At 44.5% G+C, this 21840-nt stretch overlaps 1 protein-coding gene across 5 annotated transcripts in view; it reads right to left on the bottom strand.

The window, feature by feature from the left end:
- The window catches only part of l1cama (L1 cell adhesion molecule, paralog a), a 51641-nt gene that overhangs the window by 10592 nt on the left and 19209 nt on the right, over positions 1 to 21840 (bottom strand). For 4 of the 5 annotated variants that reach the window (XM_049581891.1, XM_049581888.1, XM_049581890.1 and 1 more), the window contains 15 exons: positions 13822 to 14169; positions 12580 to 12594; positions 10796 to 10898; positions 10088 to 10290; positions 8976 to 9098; positions 8330 to 8500; positions 6396 to 6510; positions 5995 to 6179; positions 4323 to 4454; positions 4090 to 4236; positions 3879 to 3990; positions 3354 to 3514; positions 1798 to 1957; positions 1224 to 1348; positions 484 to 585 (listed from right to left, as the gene is read on the bottom strand). In XM_049581891.1, the coding sequence (XP_049437848.1) occupies positions 484 to 585; positions 1224 to 1348; positions 1798 to 1957; positions 3354 to 3514; positions 3879 to 3990; positions 4090 to 4236; positions 4323 to 4454; positions 5995 to 6179; positions 6396 to 6510; positions 8330 to 8500; positions 8976 to 9098; positions 10088 to 10290; positions 10796 to 10898; positions 12580 to 12594; positions 13822 to 13954 (1987 nt within the window). In that variant the 5' untranslated portion in view covers positions 13955 to 14169. The remainder of the gene's footprint in view (positions 1 to 483; positions 586 to 1223; positions 1349 to 1797; positions 1958 to 3353; positions 3515 to 3878; positions 3991 to 4089; positions 4237 to 4322; positions 4455 to 5994; positions 6180 to 6395; positions 6511 to 8329; positions 8501 to 8975; positions 9099 to 10087; positions 10291 to 10795; positions 10899 to 12579; positions 12595 to 13821; positions 14170 to 21840) is intronic. The other variant, XM_049581892.1, reaches the window with a different exon arrangement.

The following is a 21840-nucleotide window of genomic DNA, read 5'->3' as shown; positions in this document are numbered from 1 at the left end:
CTGCAGCGAGAGAAACAAAGAGTGGCGCAGAGATGGGGAAAGACAGGATATAAACAATAAGGAAGTAATAGAAATATAAATAAACGCTCAGTGGCGATAAAGTCATGCTGAGACACGTTGAGCTTCACAATAGTCTGATGCTGCAGATCAAATAATAATCCTGTCCAAGTAATGAAAACAGAGCAGCCTTTCATTTTGCCAGCGGGAGATAAATGATATAGGCTTGTTGCTTTGAGTATTGGAGTTAGACAAGATGAAAAGTTTTATGTTTGCATTTGTCTGTGTGTGTCTGAGTCAGTGCACATCATCATTTGGTGGCACTGAAGAAAAAGTCAGAATCACAGCATGAGAAATTTTCCAAAAACATAAAAATCTAGTCTTTATCCATATAAAAGCAGTTTTAGAAGTGAAAAGAAGAAAAGCAGAGGACAAATTAGTGTGTGTGTGTGTGTGTGTGTGTGTGTGTGTGTGTCTGCATTAAACCTTGCACGGGGCTGTTGTGGTCGTCTCCAGGAGTCCAGCTGAGGGTGACTGAACGGTGCTTGGAATCAGTGATCTGGAGGAGGGAAGGAGGATCTGGGCGATCTGAAGGGGGACAACAACAATATCACTCCCACAACCACCTGCTGTCTGTCGGTGCACTATAAGTTTTGAAGGCGTACTATGCAGAATTTTTCTCAAAAACAGTACATGGACTCACACAAAAGTAATTCCTCAAAAGTATGACCCACTACCAGTCTGTATCTGAGAAAGAACCCACCCTCTGCCTGTGTTTAAATATTTTCTTAGTATTTTGGTTTGTTTGGGATGTTTCTAAGTGTCAGCCTACATGCACACATGTGAGCAAAGAAGCCAAGGAGACAGGATGAAGCATGCGCTTCAGCTGAATTCACATAATATCTGGCAGTGCAGCACTCTCCTGCAGGGTTGTGCGGAGGTGTCTGCATATTTATCTGTTCTTTAGAACATAACCTTGGAACAATCAGAAAATAATGTTCTATTTGTTGTTCTCGTTAACGCTGCTCCGCCTCTTCATTCACTCTCTAGCTTGCTTGACCTTTGCTACTCGCTCAATCTTGTTGAGCCGAGGAGAAGGGGGGCAAGTTTGAATGTTGTGTTTACACACAGTAAGCAACAAGTCCTGCATAGTATGCCTTTAACAAAGAGGAAAAACATATGTGAAAATGAGTGAACAACATACAGTATATGATCAGTGATCTTACCCCATAAAGTGAGGCTGCCACTGGCTTCAGCCATGTCAAGCCTTGTCATGGCCTGACAGGTGTATACGCCCTCATCATCTTCTTCCACATTAGTTATTTTAAAGTCTGGTCCATCAGATGTGTATCTGAGGAAACATTATCATAGTTAGAGCAGTTTCATGTTAAAAAAAAAAAAAATCAGCATTTTTCCCGATACTGCTCGTCACAGAGGGGTTCTAACTATGGTGGCTGATTTGAAAATGTGAAAATGTGAAAATTTTAAGGGCCCTTTCTGGAGCCAGTGTTATCCGTTCTGGGCTACTGTAGAAACATGGCGGTAAAACATGCCAGATTCTGTGGACGAGGATCCACTCCTTATGTAGATATACATGGCTCAAGGTAATGAAAAAACAACTATTATTATTTTCAGGTGATTATACTCTAAAGAAAACATACTTACTATATTATATTCCATGTCTGCCACACACTGGACTTTAAAAACAACTAAACAAACAAATGGATAAAATAATTGTGGCAGTACTTTCTAACATTTTTCTCATTACTGTCATCTCTAAGGTGTAAAATAAAGTCTTACTTTTCATCACTGTGGGAATCAATGAGCTTTTCACCATTCTTTCTCCACTGAATAAATGGAGAGCCGAGTTTGGGGTCAACGAGAGCCAGACAAGTGAAGATTGCTGTGTCTCCACGCAGCACCTTCAGAGCCTGTGGAGGTGACAGGATGACTGTCCTGTCTGGAGGAGAGAACAAGCAGACACACAATGCTTAGACAGGCTGCATGGAGTGCAAATGACATCAGCTCCTATTTGGACAGTGTGTTTGTGTGTGTGTGTATGTGTGTGTGTGTGTTTAAGTAAGGTAAGGTTACTTTATGTGTACCCATAGGTAGATTTGGTTCGCAGTAGATGAGGCATCCATCTTGACACACATTTTTCAAACAACACACAAAAGACAGACATCATAAAAGTACTCAGGCTCCAATAAACACAAATAAATAAAAGTTGCCTCTGTGGCATCTGTGCAATGTTGCTGTGATGTGTTCATCTGAGTGATAGTTGCTGGAGCAAAGCTGTTTTTATACCGCTTTGTTCAAAACCTTGGGACTCTAAACCTTCTAGAAGGAAGAGGCTGAAATTCCCTGTGCAAAGGGTGGGAGTTGTTATTTAAAATTGAACTCATTATCCGCTGTAACTGTCTGGTGTACAGGGACACTGAGCTAAGCTGTGACTCACCAATCAGCCTACTCGACCATTTAACAATTTGATTCAGAGAGTTTCTGTTCTTTAAAGATAGGTCTCCAAACCATGACACCAAAGAAAAAGATAAAATTCAACAGAAGCACGACAGAATAAGGTCATCATGGTTTTGTTAATGCAGAAATAGAGCAGTTTCCTTTAACAAAACAAACACTGGTGCCCCTTTTTGCATGGGCAGATTGTGAGACAATAGGCCCCAAGGCAAAGACCTACAAAAGGCCCCACTGCCTCTTCTCCACAGGAGCAAGACACAGATTTTATGGTTGGTTAGCCTCTTTTTGTTGGTTGTTTTGCATCCCTTTGTAGTCATTACAGGTCTGTCTGTGGTTTTATGTCTCTTGCAGTTTTTTTGTCTGTTTTGCAGTCCTTTCAAATCTCTGTGGTTGCTTTCCCTCTCTCCAAAGTCATTTGTGTCTCTTCAAATTAATTTTGAGTCTGTTTGTAGTTGCTTTCCATTTCTTTCAAGTTAATTTGTGTCTCTTTGTCATCATTTTGTGTTTCTTAATTGTCATATAGCATCTGTTTTTTAGTTATTTTTTGTCTCTTTGTGATTGTTTTGCCCCCTTTCATGATTGTGAGTTTCTTTGTGTCTCTTTGCAGCTGTTTTGCATCTCTTGTTGTTTTTCTTTGTGTTTCTTCATGGTATTGAGTCTCTTTCTGGTTGGTTACTTTGAATAAGTAACCTGTAACTTTGAGGCCCTGGGCCTGTGCCCGTTAGGCCTGTTAAGTAATCCATCCATGCCTTTTTGCACACGGCTTCACAATATGCTTTGAAGTTCAGTTTTGAATAAATAAGTGTGTGTGTGTGTGTGTGTGTGTGTGTGTGTGTGTGTGTGTGTGTGTGTATGCGCATGCGCCATGTGCGTCAACTCACTAAGCACTTCGAGCTCGGCACTGACAGACAAGTTGGTGTTATGTACAGAGCAGGTGTAGAGGCCCTCGTCCTCGTGGGTGACATTAAAGATCTCAAGCATCCCACTGGTGAGCAGGTTCACTCTGGGATCCGCCAGAAGGGAGGAAGTGTTGCTGCTCTCCCTGGAAAAGACACACACATGCACCCACAAAAACACACATTAGAAACTTGGCAAGTAGAGGAAGAAATAAACCTTTTCAGATGCTGCAGGCGCTGATGAATTCACCAGTTCAATCGCCTCTTTGCCTATTTTACTGAAAGAATAAAGCCTGCTTGGATGCCTGCCACACTGACAACATTCAGTCACAGCCCAGATGTAACAGTATTTGGCTGTTAATTTATGCATATGAGGAGCCACCTACACAATAATATCACCTCTGTGAAATTTGTTAAAATGAAAATCTGCCAGACAGCACGCTAGAAGACATAATACAAAACAATGCAGTAAAGCACAATTGAGGAGAATAAGGCTGTTATGTGCCTCACCATATGACTTTAGGTTTAGGAGATCCAAAGGTCTCACACTCAAGTGAAGCCTTCTGGCCCTCTGCAAATGTGTATGTACTTCCATCCTCAGTGAGGATCTGGGGAGGCAGCTCTGAAAAAGCACACAAAAAGAGAAATGAGACACATAGGGAGCCACACACACACACACACACACACATACACAACTGTGTAATACACAACAAACATTCACCGATGACATAGACGTTGGTGTTGGTGAGGATGGTTCCATGCTTGTTTGAGGCCTGGCACTGGTAGATGGCAGTGTCTCCAAAGTTGACATCTTTTAGGATTAGAGATCCGCCTGCTGTCAGAGAACGTCTGGGATCCTTGTCGATGGCTGTTAACAAACGCAAAGTCAGCACATGCACAGTGCCCAAGGTTGTGTGTTGAGGTGTGTATTTGCAGTTGGGTGTATGCGCTGACCTGAGAGAGGGACCCCATTGATGGTCCAGCTGATGGTAGGAGACGGGATGCCATCCGCCTGGCAGTCCAGTCTGACAGTCTCACCTGGGGCATATAACTGGCTGGGTGGCTCCTTGATCCAGTAGGGAGCCGCTACAGGAAACAGAATATATTTAGTGTGCCATCTAGTTCAGTTAGATTAGAGAGAAAGCAGACATCTTTACAGCCGATATCTCCAACACTCTGCAACTCACACCAAAACAATCCAGATTAATAAACAGCACTACAGGTAAGAGGAAGAATATGTATTTTTGATTTGGGGGTGAACTGTCCCTTTAAGTCGCATATTACCAAACCTTTACACACGACAATACTCATTAAGACTGATAGATTGAGCTTGATAGGTCACACCCTATAAGCTGTCAAAGTGAAAGTGAAAACAGCAATTGATCGACAAACTGTTTTGTTGTACTTAAAAGGACACTCCATCAATTTTATAAGTCAAGGTCTATTAACTAGACACAGGGAATACCACTCAGCTTGTGACAGCTGTGTAATGCCTTCTTTTCTATGTTAAGAGAAAATGACTCGATTGACATCACTAAGGAATCTCAACGTGGGCTCAGAGAACAAGCTTTTTATAGAAAGCCTGTGAACAAGAGCAAAGCTTAAAGATGTGAACGTTTACTCCGCAGGGATCTAACGAAGATGCTATCAGGTGGCATTATGAGAAGTGCAGGAGTTATACCCATACTAGAGACTAAAAGTCAGGATATCTCTGTGGCATCCTTTTTAATGTTTTTTAATCTGACTCTTGCAAGTGCTCTTACTTTGTGAATCACTTGAATACTTTTTTAACTTTCATCTAAGAAAAAAGGTGAAAAATCAATTAACCACATAACTTGTGATAGATACAGTTACTAATGGTGAAGCAGGTTATAAACCTGGCACCTGGCTAAACTCAATGAAAAGCTGTTTCAAACTTTTCTTGTTGGAATGTTTGTTATTGCAGTAGCTGACAGGAAGTAAACAGAGACCAAACAGGCCTCCAGGAAGTGCGCCAGGCTTTTAAGCCAATTTTTGTAGTAGCCCAACAGTGGAATTATATCTTCTTAGTCTGTCACATAATGCCATGTCGCCCAAAGATTTACACTGTGAAAGAGACGTGTATGTATCAATTGATACATTTTTTTTTGAGCGTCACAACTCCTGCTAAATGACTGGTTTTACTATCAGAATTTAATGTATTAGGTCAGATGACATTTGGAAAGTCTAGAAGAAATGATTTTATCCGTATTCAAGCTAGCCAAGGGCTAACGTGTAAGCAGCCAGCTTGGTTGGCGGGGCCTCTTGTGCGCTTGCTCTCTAGGCCAAATGATGCAGAAGCAGTACTGATCATCTGGGTAAGTTTATACGTGGCATTTGAACATTTTTGGCTTCATTCGCCTTCATTCAGTTCACTTTATACATCCATGTGACCAGATCTGTTTGCTAAGCAACAGTAGTTATATAATAATGAAAAGGTCTATAAAGATAAAGTAATGTGATCAACTGTGAATCTGGATTATTGTAGTCACTACTTTATCGTAAAATCACAATACATGCCAAATTCATCCTTTTTTCACATGCTATAAAAATATGTGTGTGTGTGTGTGTGTGTGTGTGTGTGTGTGGGTAAGTGTGTGAAACATACCTTCTACAGCCACAATGTAAGTGTGTGTGGCTTTCCCTTGGGAGTTCTCAGCTGTACACTGGTACTCGCCCCCATCGCTCTCTGAGATATTAGTAAAGCGCAGGCGCCGGTCGAACATGTCTTTAACGGTCCGTGATTCTGACATCTCACCGTCCTTCCTCAGCCATGTGACTTTGGGAGTTGGACTGAAGAGGATGAGAAAGGAGAGGAAGAGGTATAGCAGGAGTAGGAACAATGTGAATGAAGGGATGCCACAGAGAAAGGGACACACGGAACACAGAGAGGTCGGAGGTAGAAGGAGAGGAGAGAGATGGATGAGAGTCAGGTAAGATTGATTAAAGGGAGCGGCTCAAGTTTTCTGATTGATGGGGGCAGAAACATATACACACGCCGATACTTACAGGCCTTGGACGATGCACTCAAGCTCTACGGTCTGGCCCCTGAGGGCATGGTAAGTGCTGCGGCTTCCAGTAGGTCTCATCATGTGGGGCCTCCTGTTCCGCAGTACGGAGTTGGCTGGAGAAAGAGAAGTGGAAACACAAAGACATGGAGAAAGATTCATACATATGTATGGGTAATTTTCAAATTGCCGTGCTGCTGACACAGCAGCCACTTTGTAGACTCTGACACACACACACTCACACACACACAGATGCAGGGTGTGGAATCCTGTGGAGAAGACTTTACTTTTCTAACAACACATCATCGTACAGATTTTCTACACACACAGAGGTCTCATGTTAACATGTGCTCATCTTTCTGACCTCTACTTGGGCCACAGATGCTGGCAGCCACATCTCAGTGTGAGCTGCATCTCATTACCACTGGGCTGAGGAGGTGATGGACCCCCTGCCGGCTCTGTGACCGTCTACTGGATGCGGTACTGCTTTGGTCAGCACAACATGCCACCACATGGGGGTGAGCTGACTTTGGTTTAACTAGGAGGCCTCAGTAGTTGACAACGTTTGTCAATATGATATACAGACAACATTTTATTGTGACAAATTGCTATTATGTAAAGAAGACAAGTAAGAACACTGATTTTTAATCCGTACAGATCATCTTTCAACAGTAATATATTATACAAAGGACAGTGTAAACTTGATCTCAACGGTTTGGTTCACCCAAAAAGCAATAATCATACACCATTCAGCCACAACATTAAAACCACTAACAGGTGAATCACATAACATTGATCAGCTTGTTACAATGCAATGTTCTGCTGGGAAACCTGGAACCTGGAATTCATGTGGATGACACACGCACCATCCACCCAAACACCATTTAAAACAAAGCACACACCCTCATGGCAACTGCTCTCCCAAGTGGCACTGGCCCCACCCAGAACAGACAATGCGCTATACCACACTGCGAAAACTGCTTGGGACTGGCCTGAGGAACGTGACAAAGAGCTCAAGGCAACAACTTGGCCTCTAAAGTCCCTAGATCCCAATCCAATCAAGCATCTGAGAGATGTGCCGGTATCCCACATTGCAACCCACAGGACTCAAAGGATCTGCCGCCAACGCCCTGGTGCCAGGCACCACAGGACACTCACAGAGGTCCTGTGTCCATGCCTTGACAGGTCAGAGCGAAGTCCAATCCAAGGAGGTCCCACCTGTGATGGACCTTGGCTCTGGGGTACTGGCAACAATGTTTAACTGGATTGGAATGTGGAGAATTTTTAAAGTAAATGGATGCCTTTAACGTTTTCTTTGGGATATTCTTGAGCAGTTTTTGTGGTGTGGCATGGCACATTGTCTTGCTGTGGGGGCCACTGCCATCAGGGAGTGTCGTTACAATGAGGGTGTATATTTTGTCTTAAATGGTGTTTGGGTGGACGGCAACCACATAAATGCAATGACGTAGGGGTTCCCAGCAGAACATTGCATTACAATGACATGATCGATAAGCTTCACTTCACTCGTCAGTGGTTTTGATGTAGTGGCTAATTGGTGTATATTTTGCCATGCTGGGGGATGGCAGTGCTGTTCTGTCAGATGGTTGGCTATTGATTCAGACTAAAATATCTCAACTACTGTTGGATGAATTGCCACGTAATGTGGTTCACAAAGGCCTGGCCTCCAGACAATGAAAACCTAATGTCTTTAGTGATCCTCTGACTTTTCCCCTAGTACCACCATTAGGTCCATAATTGCATTTTTCAGAGAAATGGTTCATCAGCTATTGGATAGATTGCCATGAAATTTTCCCAAAGCACTTTATTGTGTTAAAATCACAAAAAGAGCTGCCTTGGCATAAAGATGCAGTTCAGGTCAGATCAGTCCAACCTACTATCAATAGATTGATTCAGTTGATTCAGAGCAAAACTTACAGGGGTTTACAGTCAGAGTGATGGGTTCCTTTGCAAGAATGGTACGTGTCGCCAGGTACTGGACATTGCAGGTGTAGTCATCCCTGCTGTCCTCCGTTGTCAAATGGGCAAAGTATAGGTTGCCATCCTTCCCCACTACCACACGCTCACTCAGCACGATATGGTGTAGCCCTGTGAAGAGAGGCAGAGAGGAAATGAGACAGAGAACGAGAGAAACTGATGGCAGATAGAGGCAGTGGGAAAATGTGAAACAAGGGAGAGAGAATGAGGAGCTTAACAAGGGGATAAAATAGAGAGAGGAAATCGGAGAAGGCGGCTCAGAGATACAATAGGATGAGAGAAATAGAAAAATGATGATAAAGAGACGTCGGAGAATAGATGTAAGAACAGACTCTGCTCAGCCTACAAAAGGTACTGAAGACATTTTAAAAAAAAAAAGGGACATCCAGAGACAGATAAATGTATGAAAGGATATTCTGCACATTGAGAAAGAGAAAAGATAATATTGTTTGAGAAATAAATTATCAGCTACTTCATTATGATGTGAGTGGACAACAAAAGCATGGATAGATACTCCAAGTAGCAGATTTATTGTGGAGACAGGAAGGATGTAATGGAAGGAGAGATGGAAAGATAATGTACTCACTCCAGTCCATCCAGTGAATGATAGGCTCCATAGAGCTCTGCGGAGGGTTACACTTCAGAACGATACTGCTTCCCTCTTCAGACCTCACATTAACCTTTTTTTCCTTCTGCTGGGACGGGGGAACTAAAGGGGAGCAAGTGAGGATGACACACGGCTATTAGTCTGTGCAGATACAGATGTGTACACAACCACCTGTGCACACATTTTCAGTGTCCTGAGGCAATCCACATCACACGTCAACTTAAACACACCATGAAGTGGATAAGAAGTATTATTTATAAAACCCCATTTGAGGAACTTCAGGAGAAGCGTGTGAGAAGGAGCCAGGTTGTCTTTTGCCTCGCGGAAGGAGAATGATGTGATTTGTGAGTCATATGTGTTTCCCCCCTCCTCCCCTCTGCCCATTGTTGATAACCCCGCAGGAGCTACTGAAGAGCGCTTCACATGACATCAACTCAAGAGCGTTTCTGGGGAAACCGTTGTCAGGGAAACTGTGAAGGAAGGAGGTCGCCCAGGAGAGATTCAGTCACACAGGTGGATAGATACACAGAGGTGCTCTTTACTTTTGCCCAGGGGCCCGTGTGTGCATGTGTGTGTGTGTGAATACATGAGTGTATGCTGATTATCATGTTATTGCATGTAATTATCTTCTGAGTGGCGGTACTCTGAGCTCTTGGTGTGAGCCTCCATCTGCTAACAAATGAGCTCTCTATAAAGCAGGGCAAGGAAAAGGTTTATAGCTGGTTCTGCTCACAGCTTTGTAAATTGCTCTGTTATTGCTGATAAAAACCAACAACAACACAGCTCGCTTCTACCTGGACCTTGAAGGCATTTACAGGAGCTCCAACACTGAAACTGACATCTATAAATGACACATAGCTCCTCTAATGTGATGCAGCTTTTTTTGAAAACATATCAGAGGAGGTTTGATTAATTTGATTCTATTTCAAATGGTATGATTCGTCTCTCAAGGCTAAAGCCAAATGACTACAAATCAGCAAATTCTCTCTGAGCATGAGGGAATTTGAATATTCAAATGAACCGTAAAAATGTAATGACTGCGTCTCAATAACTGTTCACTGGTTGCTCCAGGATTATCAGTGTGCTCTTACCATCAGTGTTGAGTATGGCCTCATTAGAGACGGCTGTCCCCAGCTCGTTGGATGCGTAGCAGACATATTTGCCTTGGTACTGCTTCAGAGTCTCCATAGTATTACTGAGAGTGTAGAATGCGAATGAACCAGAGCGCTCAGTCACCTTTAGCTCTGGGTCCCTGCCTGGGTCAAACTCCTCTCCATCCTTCGTCCATCGGAAACTTGAGTGAAGAAAAAAAAAATCAGTAACACTGATGGGAGGGTGTTCACTCAAATATCAAAGCAAAAAAGAAATCATTACCATGCCTTTGAAAAAGAAGTTTTTTAACACATACAAACTGTCCTTACATGTCGCTGAATTTGAGGGCAAAAATGAATTGATGTAAAATTTACACGAGATGCCCCAGTGGGACTCATAAGCTTGTGCTGTGTAATTGCGATATTCATCTTTTTCCTTGGCAATTGGAGCAGTTTTCCACTTCAGAGAAGCAAAGACACTCTGAAAAGATTGCTCGAGGGCTTAATGACATTTATCCCTTGTTGAAATGAGAACTCTGACTGCGAGAAGCTGCGCTCTCATGTAATACTAATATGTAGATGTCAGCTGAACACGGAGAGGGAAGGTCACTGTTCTCAGTTTTCTAAAAAGATAACCACTGGGTAGGCTGCTCCTCCATGACTAATATAGCATCTTCAGACTGTTTGTGTTTGTGTGTGCTGACTAACATGGGTGGAGGGTTGCCGGTGGCTTCACAGTTCATGACGAGGTCTTCAATGCTAAAGACCGTGACAGACTCCGGCTGTGTGGTGATCATTGGAGGCCTCTTGACTGCAAGGACCGAAAACAGAGTTAGTGCTGTCACAACACCAGTTACAAAGCAGGCATGCATGTGCTACTACACCCCTATATGCTTTAAAAAGACAGAGACACGTGCACATACTCAGAATAGTGCTGCAGTCTTTACGTGACCTGCTTTCATTCTGCATGCTGCTGTAATAACTCCAGCTATGACATTAACATATACATCACCCCATTGTAACACACATATCTCTACAGCTGTTGGTAACGGCTTAGCAAACAGCGCAGAATAGCCAGAGATACAACTCATTTTCATAGTTTAAGAGCTGCCGATAAGTATATTCGGTCAATATCACTTAAAAAGACTCCCCAGAGAGAAAGATGAAATGTAGGCCGAGGAAAAGAGTGAGAGTAAGAGAGCAGGCGGAGAAAATGGGCTGAGATGAGAGGAAATTGATATAGCATAATGTAAGAGGGAAGGTTCATGCAAAAAGATATATGGCACAGTGCTCTGTGTGAGACTGAGAGATAGGCAGAGGGAGGGAAAGAGTCTGTGGGGAAATGAAGCAGGGATTTCGCAGGGAAAAAAGTAATGACCACCAGAAGAGGTTTCTCCTTCTCCGTCGCCATTGTCCGTAAAAGCCGTAAAGCAATGTCTCAGTAACAGACTCATAAAACCCAGCATGCTAGGATTTGCTGTGAATACTGTATTGAACCAGCATGTTTGATTTGTCCACATGCTTTATGGCCAATGTCGTACTTTTATGTTCTGTTTTTTCAATACTTATAGACAGAAATTTAAATCTTTTTCTGCACATAGCCTCGGTGACAATACACTGCTGGCTGCGTGCTGTGGAATAGAGGTCAAAGCTTGATGTGACATGATGGTAGAGTCATTAATTTGACCTTAAGGGAAAGAAACAGAGTCCCTGATGACTAACATAGGTAAATGGGTAAAGGAGGACCCAGGATGGAGCCGAGCAGGCGGGGGGAGATGGATGAAGTGCAGCGCAGAGAGAGCATACATGCAGAGCAACAGAGAAACAGAGCAAGGGGAGACGGAGGTAGGAGGGAAAAAAACAAACAAGGGGTAGATTCAGAAAGAGACGGATTGGGTGAGTGAGGGAATTTAATGAAAGAATTCCCACTGATAGAGGAAATAAGCCCATTTCCTCTGCTGATCAAATTGAAGTTTGGGCTGCAGGCACAGCTCCATTATTGGCAGAGGAGGAGGAGAGGAGCCGGTGCTTAGTGCTTTAACTCCTCTTTATTTCCCCGTGTCTTTGATCTGACAGCCCTGCTGCCTCCTTACAGACAGCAGCTCCTCACACTTCCTCCTCGCTGCTCCTACAGGGATCTCACCTACTGGGAGTCGGCGAGGCTAAACGCACACCCACATACAGAAAAAACGGCGCACAGAAACAGGCGCATGTTCACAAACCAACACACACACGCATCCTCACGTACAAACACACGTGCACAATACAGCACGTGCGCTGAAACAGGTGCAAAAACGCAGACACGCGCGCAAGCATAACACTGCAAATGCACACTAATGTCTGATTCATTAAAGTGCAGCACAGTGCGGCGGGACTTTTACTGTGTGCCGGATGGAAAAATAACCTCTCTGCCATAATGAAAGTGTTTACAATAAGCTTTGCCAACACCAGCATTAAGACAGATAGACATCAATAAAGTTAAAAGCACTTACGATCACTTATGTGGTCTGGGGGCCAGAGAAAAGGCAATGAGGGGAAAAAAACACGTTAGTTACAGTAAACAAGAGGGAGAAAAAGATAATTAATATAATTAATAATAGTTAATTAACAGGATAGATAGATAGATAGATAGATAGATAGATAGATAGATGTTTCATAGATAATTGAACAACAGTTATGATACATGCACGATAAAGCAGTGTAATGTCTCCTGTAATGGAGCACGGCTTTTAACCCCGGCCTCCTTGTCACCAGTTCTAACCCATCTCCTGTATTGATCCTGATCACTGCCCCATTGACATGGCAGAGGCTCGCTAATTGAAAGGCAGAGGACACCTTGACCTTTTACATCTTTGACCCGCTCCACCCTCTTCCTCCTCATCATCCTTCCTTCATCCTCCTCGGCCCTCTCACCTCTGTGTCACCTCCCCCCTTTGGGAATTAGACTGGGAGATTTACTGCATTTCATCAGCGTTTACAGGTTATTTGTGTGTGCTTCCACGCTTGTGTGATATCTTTACACACACTTTTGAAGTCTGTGTGGGTGGTGAAGGACTGTGACTCACTGCAAGTAGTCTTAGATAAAGAGTGAACAACAAAAGCAGCAGTGAAAACAATATTCTCTCTCTCTCTCTCTCTCTCTCTCTCTTTCTCTCTCTCTCTCTCTCTCTCTCTCTCTCTCTCTTTCTCTACTGGAGCTCTGTGGGCCAATAGAAGCAGAGGAGATGAAGATCAATTTCCCTGCAGGGCCACAAGCTCAGCTGTATTTCTAATGCCCACATATTGCATCGAGGAGGACGAAATGAGAACGAGTGAGGAAAAACCTGGGTGGATTTTTGTTGTATAACTCAGTTGTTGATTAAATTACTCCCCAATCACATTCTGGTTTGCACCAAGGAAACCAGATCAATAGTGGGACTAATCAATGCAGTATGAGGGGATCAATTACAAAGTAATTAGACACACCACAGGCACAGATGAGCACTAACCAAAGAAACCTCAGACAGTGCAGTATTTTGAGCATAATAGCGCAATCCAACCCTGAATACTGAGGTTACTGAAAGAGAAACACATGTTCATTCGGCTCATTTGCACTAATTAATCGCGATGAAAGATCATTATTAGCATGCTTTGATGAATCAACAATGTAATTAACACAACAAACGGATCTTTGAACCTCATGGAAGCGTTGAGCTACCATTGTTATGAATGGTGCGATATGAATCTGTACTCACAGTTGGAGGGTATGTGTATGGCTGCTCGGCTGGGCAGGGCAGCAAGGGAGAGGAGGAGGAGAAGGAGGAGGGGGAGGAGGCAAGAGGAGCACTGCCCCCTACTGCCAACCTGCTGTCGCTGCGTGTGAGGCATTGCTCACTGTCCCATCAAAGTCCCACCTGCTCACACACTCGTACAGTAAAAAGCACACAGAGGGCAACCTCACACACTCGTGCAGAGGAAGTGTGAGGCTTTGTTTCTTTTCCAGGAGGCCCCTGCTTTGCTTTGTATGTTCCTCTTGTCTTCTCTCTTTTTTTTTCCTCCTCTCTCCTTTAAGTCAGGTCCACGCCCTCCTGCTGGTCTCCTCTCTGAAACATAAAGGAGAGGGGGGAGGTGAGGGATGGACAAGTGGAGAAGCGAGAGGGAGGGGCAGAGAGGGGCCATGTGTCAGAATGGGAGAAAAATTACCCTGTACCATGTGGTCAGACCTATACACAGACCGAGACATGGAGTTAACACACCAATCAAGGGTCAACAATACACATCCCAACAAAAAGCACCAACAAAGCCTATCACTGAACCTGTCCTGCAAAAAAAAAAAAAAATCTCCATTTGGTTAATTACATGACCAGTGGCCCATATGGAAGGGCCAGTCAGCAGGACAGATGGACAGAATACCACAACAAGAAGCTGAACAGAGCCTTGCAGCACCCAGATGGGCTGTGGACAGACAAATGCAGATTGATGAAGTGTCAAATCAGATAATACGCAAGACAGACAAACAAATAGTTGATAATTAAGTTGACTGGTCTGGGCTGTGTTGCACGAACTGAACAGTCCCTAGTGTACTTGGGTGATAGTGCTGTGATAAGTGTGCGATAAAGATGCTATCAGTCGTGGTGAGTGAGGCAGGCCACCCCTGCAAGGAGTCTACCCGTTCTCCATCTGTACCCTTGGATCCAGTCCTCCCCACAACATGCAGGCTGTCCTCCCCCGCGGCACCACGTGGCGCAGCCCGCTGACTGTTTACACTACTCAGTATCACACACAAAGAACTGTTACAGTGCACCATGATTAAGACGTACATGTGAGACAAAAGAAAATGGCGATAATAGACAGAGGATGCTTATTTGGCAGCTCTGCAGTAATGGCAGCCTGACTGAAAGAGTTCTGGCTCCGCACGCTGCTGTTTGTTGGCAGTGCCACAATGGAGTGATGGGTGACCTTGGAGAGTGGGGGGGAGGTCAGAGAAGGGAGGAGATGAAGATGATGGAGAAGAGCGGTGCTTAAGAAGAGGATGGAGAGATGTGATTATCATTCATTCTCTGTTATCTAGAGGGTAATGGCTGGCCAGTTAATTACAGGGGATATTTTCAAGTCACTCGGTGAAAAATGTATATCTTGGAAAGAGCAACAGGAATTCGACATTTGTGTACATCAACAGAGCCAAATTAGATGAAATTAAAGACCAAACAAGAGCTGAGCCCTTAATAAAGCAGTTTACACAAACAGCATTGGGATTAAATGAGCCATTACACTAACTTGCTTGCTTTGTCAGAAGAATGGCACAACAAGCACATAGAGAGGGAGAAGAAGGAGGGGTGAAGTGGGTGGAGGACTTGAGGGGAAGATAAAGAGGAAAAGTGGGTTTGAAGAGGAGAGCGCAGGAGACGGAGAGGTGGAGAAGAGGGAGGAGAGAGACAGACCTGGAGGAGGGAGGGTGAGAGGGGATGGGAGGAGTGGAGGGATATGGAAGGAGGGGAGGAGGGATGACAAAGGGTGACAGCTGTGAAGTTAATCCTATCCATCCACTCGCACACATGTGCAGACTCTTCCAATCAGTGTGCATCATTTGTTCACTTTCTCCTTGTTCTTCTTCTTCTCCCGTCCTTTTATCAGCAGCTTTAGTGAATGTTGTTGTTCTCTGGAGACAGGGGGCCAATTACAGTGATCCGGTCTTAAACCAGCCTCTCCAAAATACCATTAGAGGCAGATGAATGAAGCAGGGTTAGTCAGGGTATTAGTACTTGTGTTAATGTGATCTAAGGTGGGAGCTTGCCCATCAGTGCCCCCTCCAAAGAGATGGCGAGCGAGAGCCGAGTGAAGCAAAGCAGGACTGATTAATGGTGTGGCGCGCTGTCGCTTGTCATGCCTCCAATCACCATTCACCAAGGGAGTGTGTTGCGTGTGCACGCACACACTGAGAGACACAATCGTGGGGAGTAACACATTCAAAGAAGCTTGCAATGCATGGATAGACCAACAGAAAGGAAGGCAGACAGACAGACAGACACACACACACCTCGAGTGGTCTGACAGAAAAAAATCTGACTGATAAAAGGGCATGGTCCAGTGGGCTCCAGTCAGGAGGTGGACCTTGCCAAAGAATATTCCAGTCATGGTGAGTAGGAGCAGTAAAGGGGAACACTATAATGGGTTGGGAGGGGAGTGTAAAGGAGCGACTGTGAGTGAAACAGTGAGGCTGAGGCAGACAGAAAGAGTGAGGGAGAGTGTCGCATGGGAGGTAGCCACATAATGAGGCTAACCCAGCCACCCAAACATGCTGATAGTACAGACTGATGTGGCCTGACACACACCCAAACACACACACACACACACACACACACACACACACACACACACACACACACACACTTCCAAGCTGTGTGCACGGCATGGAGTCTCCTGGAGCTCCATTATCACAGGGGCGAGAGTCACTGACATCGAAGCAGATGCCTGATTTCACATCTTCAGGGTGTCCGCTGTGCAGCTGTCAGCGATCCAATCCCAGCCCTGTTACCTGCTTCATTGGACAGGGTCAAAGGTCATGCCTGGGATGGCTGCTTGCAGCTGGGCTGAGATGACCTGCCACAGTGTTTCTGAGTGCTTTTAAAAACTATTATCACCACTGGGATGTCAACGGGCACCATCAGAAGTTGTTCAATCACGGGGAGATTGTGGAGCGAGCAGTGCCGTGTTGAGATTTGAGGGCGTGGTCGTTTTTTCCATAAGAAAGCCTGACTGCAGAAAATTAGCCGCCAACAGGCCATGTATCAAACGAGCCAAATCGACCAAGTCAATTTTGCAACTCCTTCAATTATTCATGAATTCATGCTTTGAGGCGTTTTGCTTACAAAAACACAAATGTGTGTGCTGTTAGTGCTGCTATCATTAATAGAATCTAATTGCAGTACACCATTGTGGTGTGTACCCCCCTTGTCATCCATCAGATAGAAAATTGCACCCTTCCTTCCTCTGCAAAATGTAGTAATTAGCATTAAGCAGACATGTTGGGTGTTGCCAAGGACTTTCCAGTGCTGAATAGGCTGTCTTATCAGTGGAGGAGGGGGCAGCAACACACACAACATCAAACCTCAAGAGTCAAATCATGTTCTGAGTTTCACACATCTTCTAATCCCCACCGTGCCAACCGCCCACATGTACATGAGAGACTTTTACTGTTTGCTTCATATCCTCACGCATCCCTGTGAGAAGCTGGGATGTTGATGAATGTAGCCTGGTATATTTTCTCTCAACACAGTGAGTCATGCAAATATCAATTCTGAAAGCTTCTCAGCACTTTAATCAGATGTGTTGCTCTACTGGATCCATGTGTGTGTGCATGTTCAAACATGTGTGCAGGTCTCGCGTCCTGTCATGCCTTGCTTTTAAATATTAACTACCTCCAGCTGTGAAGATGTGTAGGGGGAGAGGATGCGGGACAGAAGGAGGGGGGGAGAAAAATAAATGAATACATGCCCCCCTTTACCCCCTACTCTTCCCCCAGGGTTCGTCTGTCTGAAGAAAGATCGGGCTGAAAAGAGATGGACAGAGGGACAGGCCGAAGATGGAGTCATTTAGACATTAACAAAGGGAGCACTCACTAAGAAAAAATGGACTGAGAGGCATTACAGGAGAAAGGCAGTGAGAAATTATAAGGGTCAATAGATAGATAGTAGAGGTGAGGAGAGGGGGTCTGAGGAACAAGGTGATGCTGGTGGGGGGTAGATGATCAGGCCCCCTACAGAGTGAATTATTCATAGAAATCTCCTTCCTGTCGGCACAATTTGCCCTAAATTCACCCAAATTCATAATTCATCCACACCCTCGCCATACATTTGGTTTGGTCCCAGACTGATGCTGTCCATCTATACCTGGCGTCATTGGTGAGGCTGTCTGATTCTCTCCTCCTCTCCCTCCCCTCGTCCTCTCTCTGGCAGGGTCATACTTAATGCATGAGCCTGTTGCAGTGAGACAAGTCTCACACCCGCTTTGTCGCTACAGCAGAAAAATACCACAAATCATGTGAAATAATACTGGCTGGCTACCTGTTTCTGCTCTGCTCAACAATTCACAGGGTAACGCAGACATGTCTTTCATCATTCACTGCAGTGAAGATTGCATTTCTTACAAGCCATCCTCACGTTTTCTACTTAAGAGCCAAGCCCCTATAATAGGAACCGTCCAAGAACGATGAGTGCCCATTTTCCTGTCACCTTTTTATCAGTCTTCTTCTTCTCCTCCCTCAGCCCCCCTGGTAGCTGACACTAAAAGCTTTCTTCAATTCCCCTCCGATCACTTTTCACAGTACATTTCCTAGTCCCTCTTCCTCTTCTCTCTTTCTCCTCTCACTGTATTCAACGCCTTTTCTCTCCATCAATTTAATAAACTGCTGCGGTAGCACTCTGGCTTGGACAATAGGCGGCTAATTAATTCAGTATTTGCAACTTTAATGGAAAAAGGGGCTTTACAGCACAGAGGGAAACCAATATCTCCCTCATGCCGGTACTCTTTGTTTAAAAGGCCAAGTAACATGTGTTTGAAGACCGATGATCCATGGTCAACTACAAATGGAAATTTACCAGCGCAAAAGAAAAAAGCTGCAGAGCTACAGCTTATCTGGAATCAGGGTACACAGACAGCACATTTATCAATACTACTATTAGCATAAGCTTGGCTGTTAGATACTTTACTACTCCCACTAGTGTCAAATGCGGTGATAAAATGCACGCCATATTTCCCTCGTTTTCCAAACGCCTGCACCGCCCCCCCCCCCCCCACCTTGCTCTGTCAAGGGTTAGGGGTTAATATTGGAGTGACACAAAGCTGGAGAAAATAAAGGTTGTCAGAGGAGCCGTGAGGGCAACCGCCCACTCTCACTCTCTCTATCCTGGTTGCCATGACAACAGGGTCTCCACACAGCATCCCCCCTTGTACATACAAATTCAGTTATTCACACACATGGACACTAACGGGTTTGCGGTATCACTTACGTATGCGCACGCACGTACACACGCTCACTCGTTTGCTGCCGCACACTGACAGGCCGTCCCTCAAACACACATATGCATTCACACACCTCGATGTGTAAGTACAAATATCGGATGTCTTTACATCGATATTACAGTATGTGCACATACTTAAACAGACATGTGGACACACATAACACCCCAACTTGGCAGAATGTGTATAAGTTACTCAAACATTTATAAGGTGACATCATTTACAAACTCATCCAACTGAAAGCTAAAGTACAAAACAGAAGTACAAGATTCCCAAAGTTCTCTACAAATCTCTAGCCTCCTGCCCTTTCTCTCCCGTGTGCAACGATAAACATGCACACCATCATCCGTCCTATTACCAAGACTACAAAAGGAGCTACCTCTGATTTATTTATTGATGTTTTTCCCCTTAAGACACAATGGGAATGGTAGAATAAAAGAAGTGGTGAATAATTGAAGTAGAAGGGAGTGGACTCATTAAGACATCCGTGAGGGCTGGAGAAAGAGAGGTGAGGTGGATGGAGGGAAGGTGGGACGGAGGGCGAAAAACTGACAAAGAGAAAGAAGGGCAACAACGGCGGGAGATCAAAGGGGGGGCTGACGACAAAGTCAACAACAAAAAGTGAAAAATTCATAGGAGATAAAAACAAAGAGAGGAAGAGGTGGGATGGAAAGAACATGAAGAAAAAATTGTGACTGACAGATGTGAAAAGAGAGAGATCTGGTTCTGGGATCACTGACCAGTAAAAGCTCTGTAACGATCAAAAACAGGGGTGTTACCCCTAATGTAATAGTGTATCAGATTTCCTGCATGTGTGTGTGTTTGTGTGCATGTGAGTCCATGTGTGTGTTGCAGTGGGTATCAGTGGAGATCAGCCTGTGTGTCAGCAGGTCAGCTAATCTCTCTTGTCAGCTAATGGAGCTGGTCTTGCAGATGGAGTGCTGCCTCTAGCTCTCTCTCTGCTTCTAGCATGTTAGCTGTGGCGCACTTATGTCCACAACTGATAAGGTCATTTGCTTATGCCTTGCCTGTCAGTCATTTAGTCACAGGAAATGGAGACGTATGGTATCAATGAACAAAAAAGAAAAATAAGCAGAAAGGAGCACAATGGAAGTGTTGTGTGTTTGGGTAGATAAAATCACGACTCCAGATTTCTGTTTGGGTTAAATGGGTGCAACATGTGGGCAGTGCTGCCATATTGAATCTTTTTTTTTTTTTTTTATTTCCTTTCAATTCACCTGTAATCTCAGCAAATATGGAAAGAAAACACACTGTTTGTCTCATTGGAAAAATAACACAGAAAACAAAGAAACAAATTGTTTTTGTACACTAAAGAAACATTTGTATTCTCTCTCTCACACACACACACACACACACACACACACACACACACACACACACACACACACAAGCGTAAAGTCTCCTTACACTGCTGCCTGTGGGCGTCATTTGCTTCATTAGCAGCATCAGTTAGATTCAGTGCCTGCAGCAACAAAGCGTGGTAATTACGGCCACACCCTCCGTGTCATGCAGAAGATATAAGATGCGATGCATACAAGCGCCCCCCCATGCAACCACACATCCACATTGTTATGCACTCTGCGTGCAGTAGGAACATGCGATGACGAACATAAAGCTTATGACGATACTTTTTTGTGGCGGAATGCTTTAGTGTTCATACTGTAGTAGTTAATGGAGTTAGTTTGAGTAAATAAGGGCAATTATGACATTATGTAATTATGTGGAAGAGCTATTAGGAGTGACCTTCTGTTTGCCCTCCCCGCTTCCTTTTATGCCTCCTACAGTCTGTGCATTCTCCCTCTCTTTATCTCTCATAGTCAGCCTCTCCCCTTTTCTCCCGTTCCTCTGGAGCCAACGGCCTCGCTTGTGTTTTTTATTTTGCGTGCATTTTGACCTTCACTGCCACTTCCTTTTCTTTTCTCTACCTTTGTGACGACATGTGTGAAGTGAAGCTCACTGGAGATCCTTCACTAGACGTGTTTGTGCGCAGCTATTCATCCCTTGGAGAGAAAAATTAGAGGGAGATCAGATGGGTGAAAGGGAGATTTTATGTATATGTAAGTGTGTGTATGTGTGTGTGCGCTACTGAAGCCTTTGGGGATCAAACTGGAGCCAGGCGGGGTAGTAAAAAGAAGCTGACATCAGTATAGCATCTATCAGTGTTAGCCCTGAAACCAGATGCAGCAGCTTAACGCGGTTGGAGACGACAAAACAGCTCCAACAACACAAACAGCATGCAACAGCACAAGAGGGAAATATGCTATAAACACATGCTTGAATAACTATACCATGGCATATATGTAAGGACACTAAACATAAGCATTTACATGACTTGTTTTCCATATAGACCTCATTGTTATTCAAGTCAGCTCTGCATAAATACAGCATAAAGCAGCAGAAGAGAAAGCTGCATGAGCCTCTAAGAGAAGGCTGTAGTGCTGAGGTTATCTGATGAGCCTCAGGTGTGAATGAGAGCATATGTGTGCCCTTGTGAGTGTTTGTCTGGGTTGCATCAAGTGTACAGGTGGGGGTAGGTTTGTGTTGGCTGATGCAGGCTGTTGTCTGAGGAGGGGCTGTGCAGTCAGTCATTCGGCAGACAGGGAGGAGGAGGAGGGAGTGGTCCCTCGGGTCAGGTGATAAGTGGCCCATATAGCGCTGGAGGATTCAGCTGCCAGCGACTTGTGTGACACGCAAGGACACGTGGCCGCCTCCGCTGGGAGAATCAGCACGCCACA

The sequence above is a fragment of the Epinephelus fuscoguttatus genome, linkage group LG7, assembly GCF_011397635.1.
Source record: "Epinephelus fuscoguttatus linkage group LG7, E.fuscoguttatus.final_Chr_v1".
In the NCBI taxonomy this organism is placed as follows: domain Eukaryota; kingdom Metazoa; phylum Chordata; class Actinopteri; order Perciformes; family Serranidae; genus Epinephelus; species Epinephelus fuscoguttatus.
The sequence above is the reverse complement of the archived record's forward strand: the minus strand, read 5'-3'. Positions and strand labels throughout refer to the sequence as shown.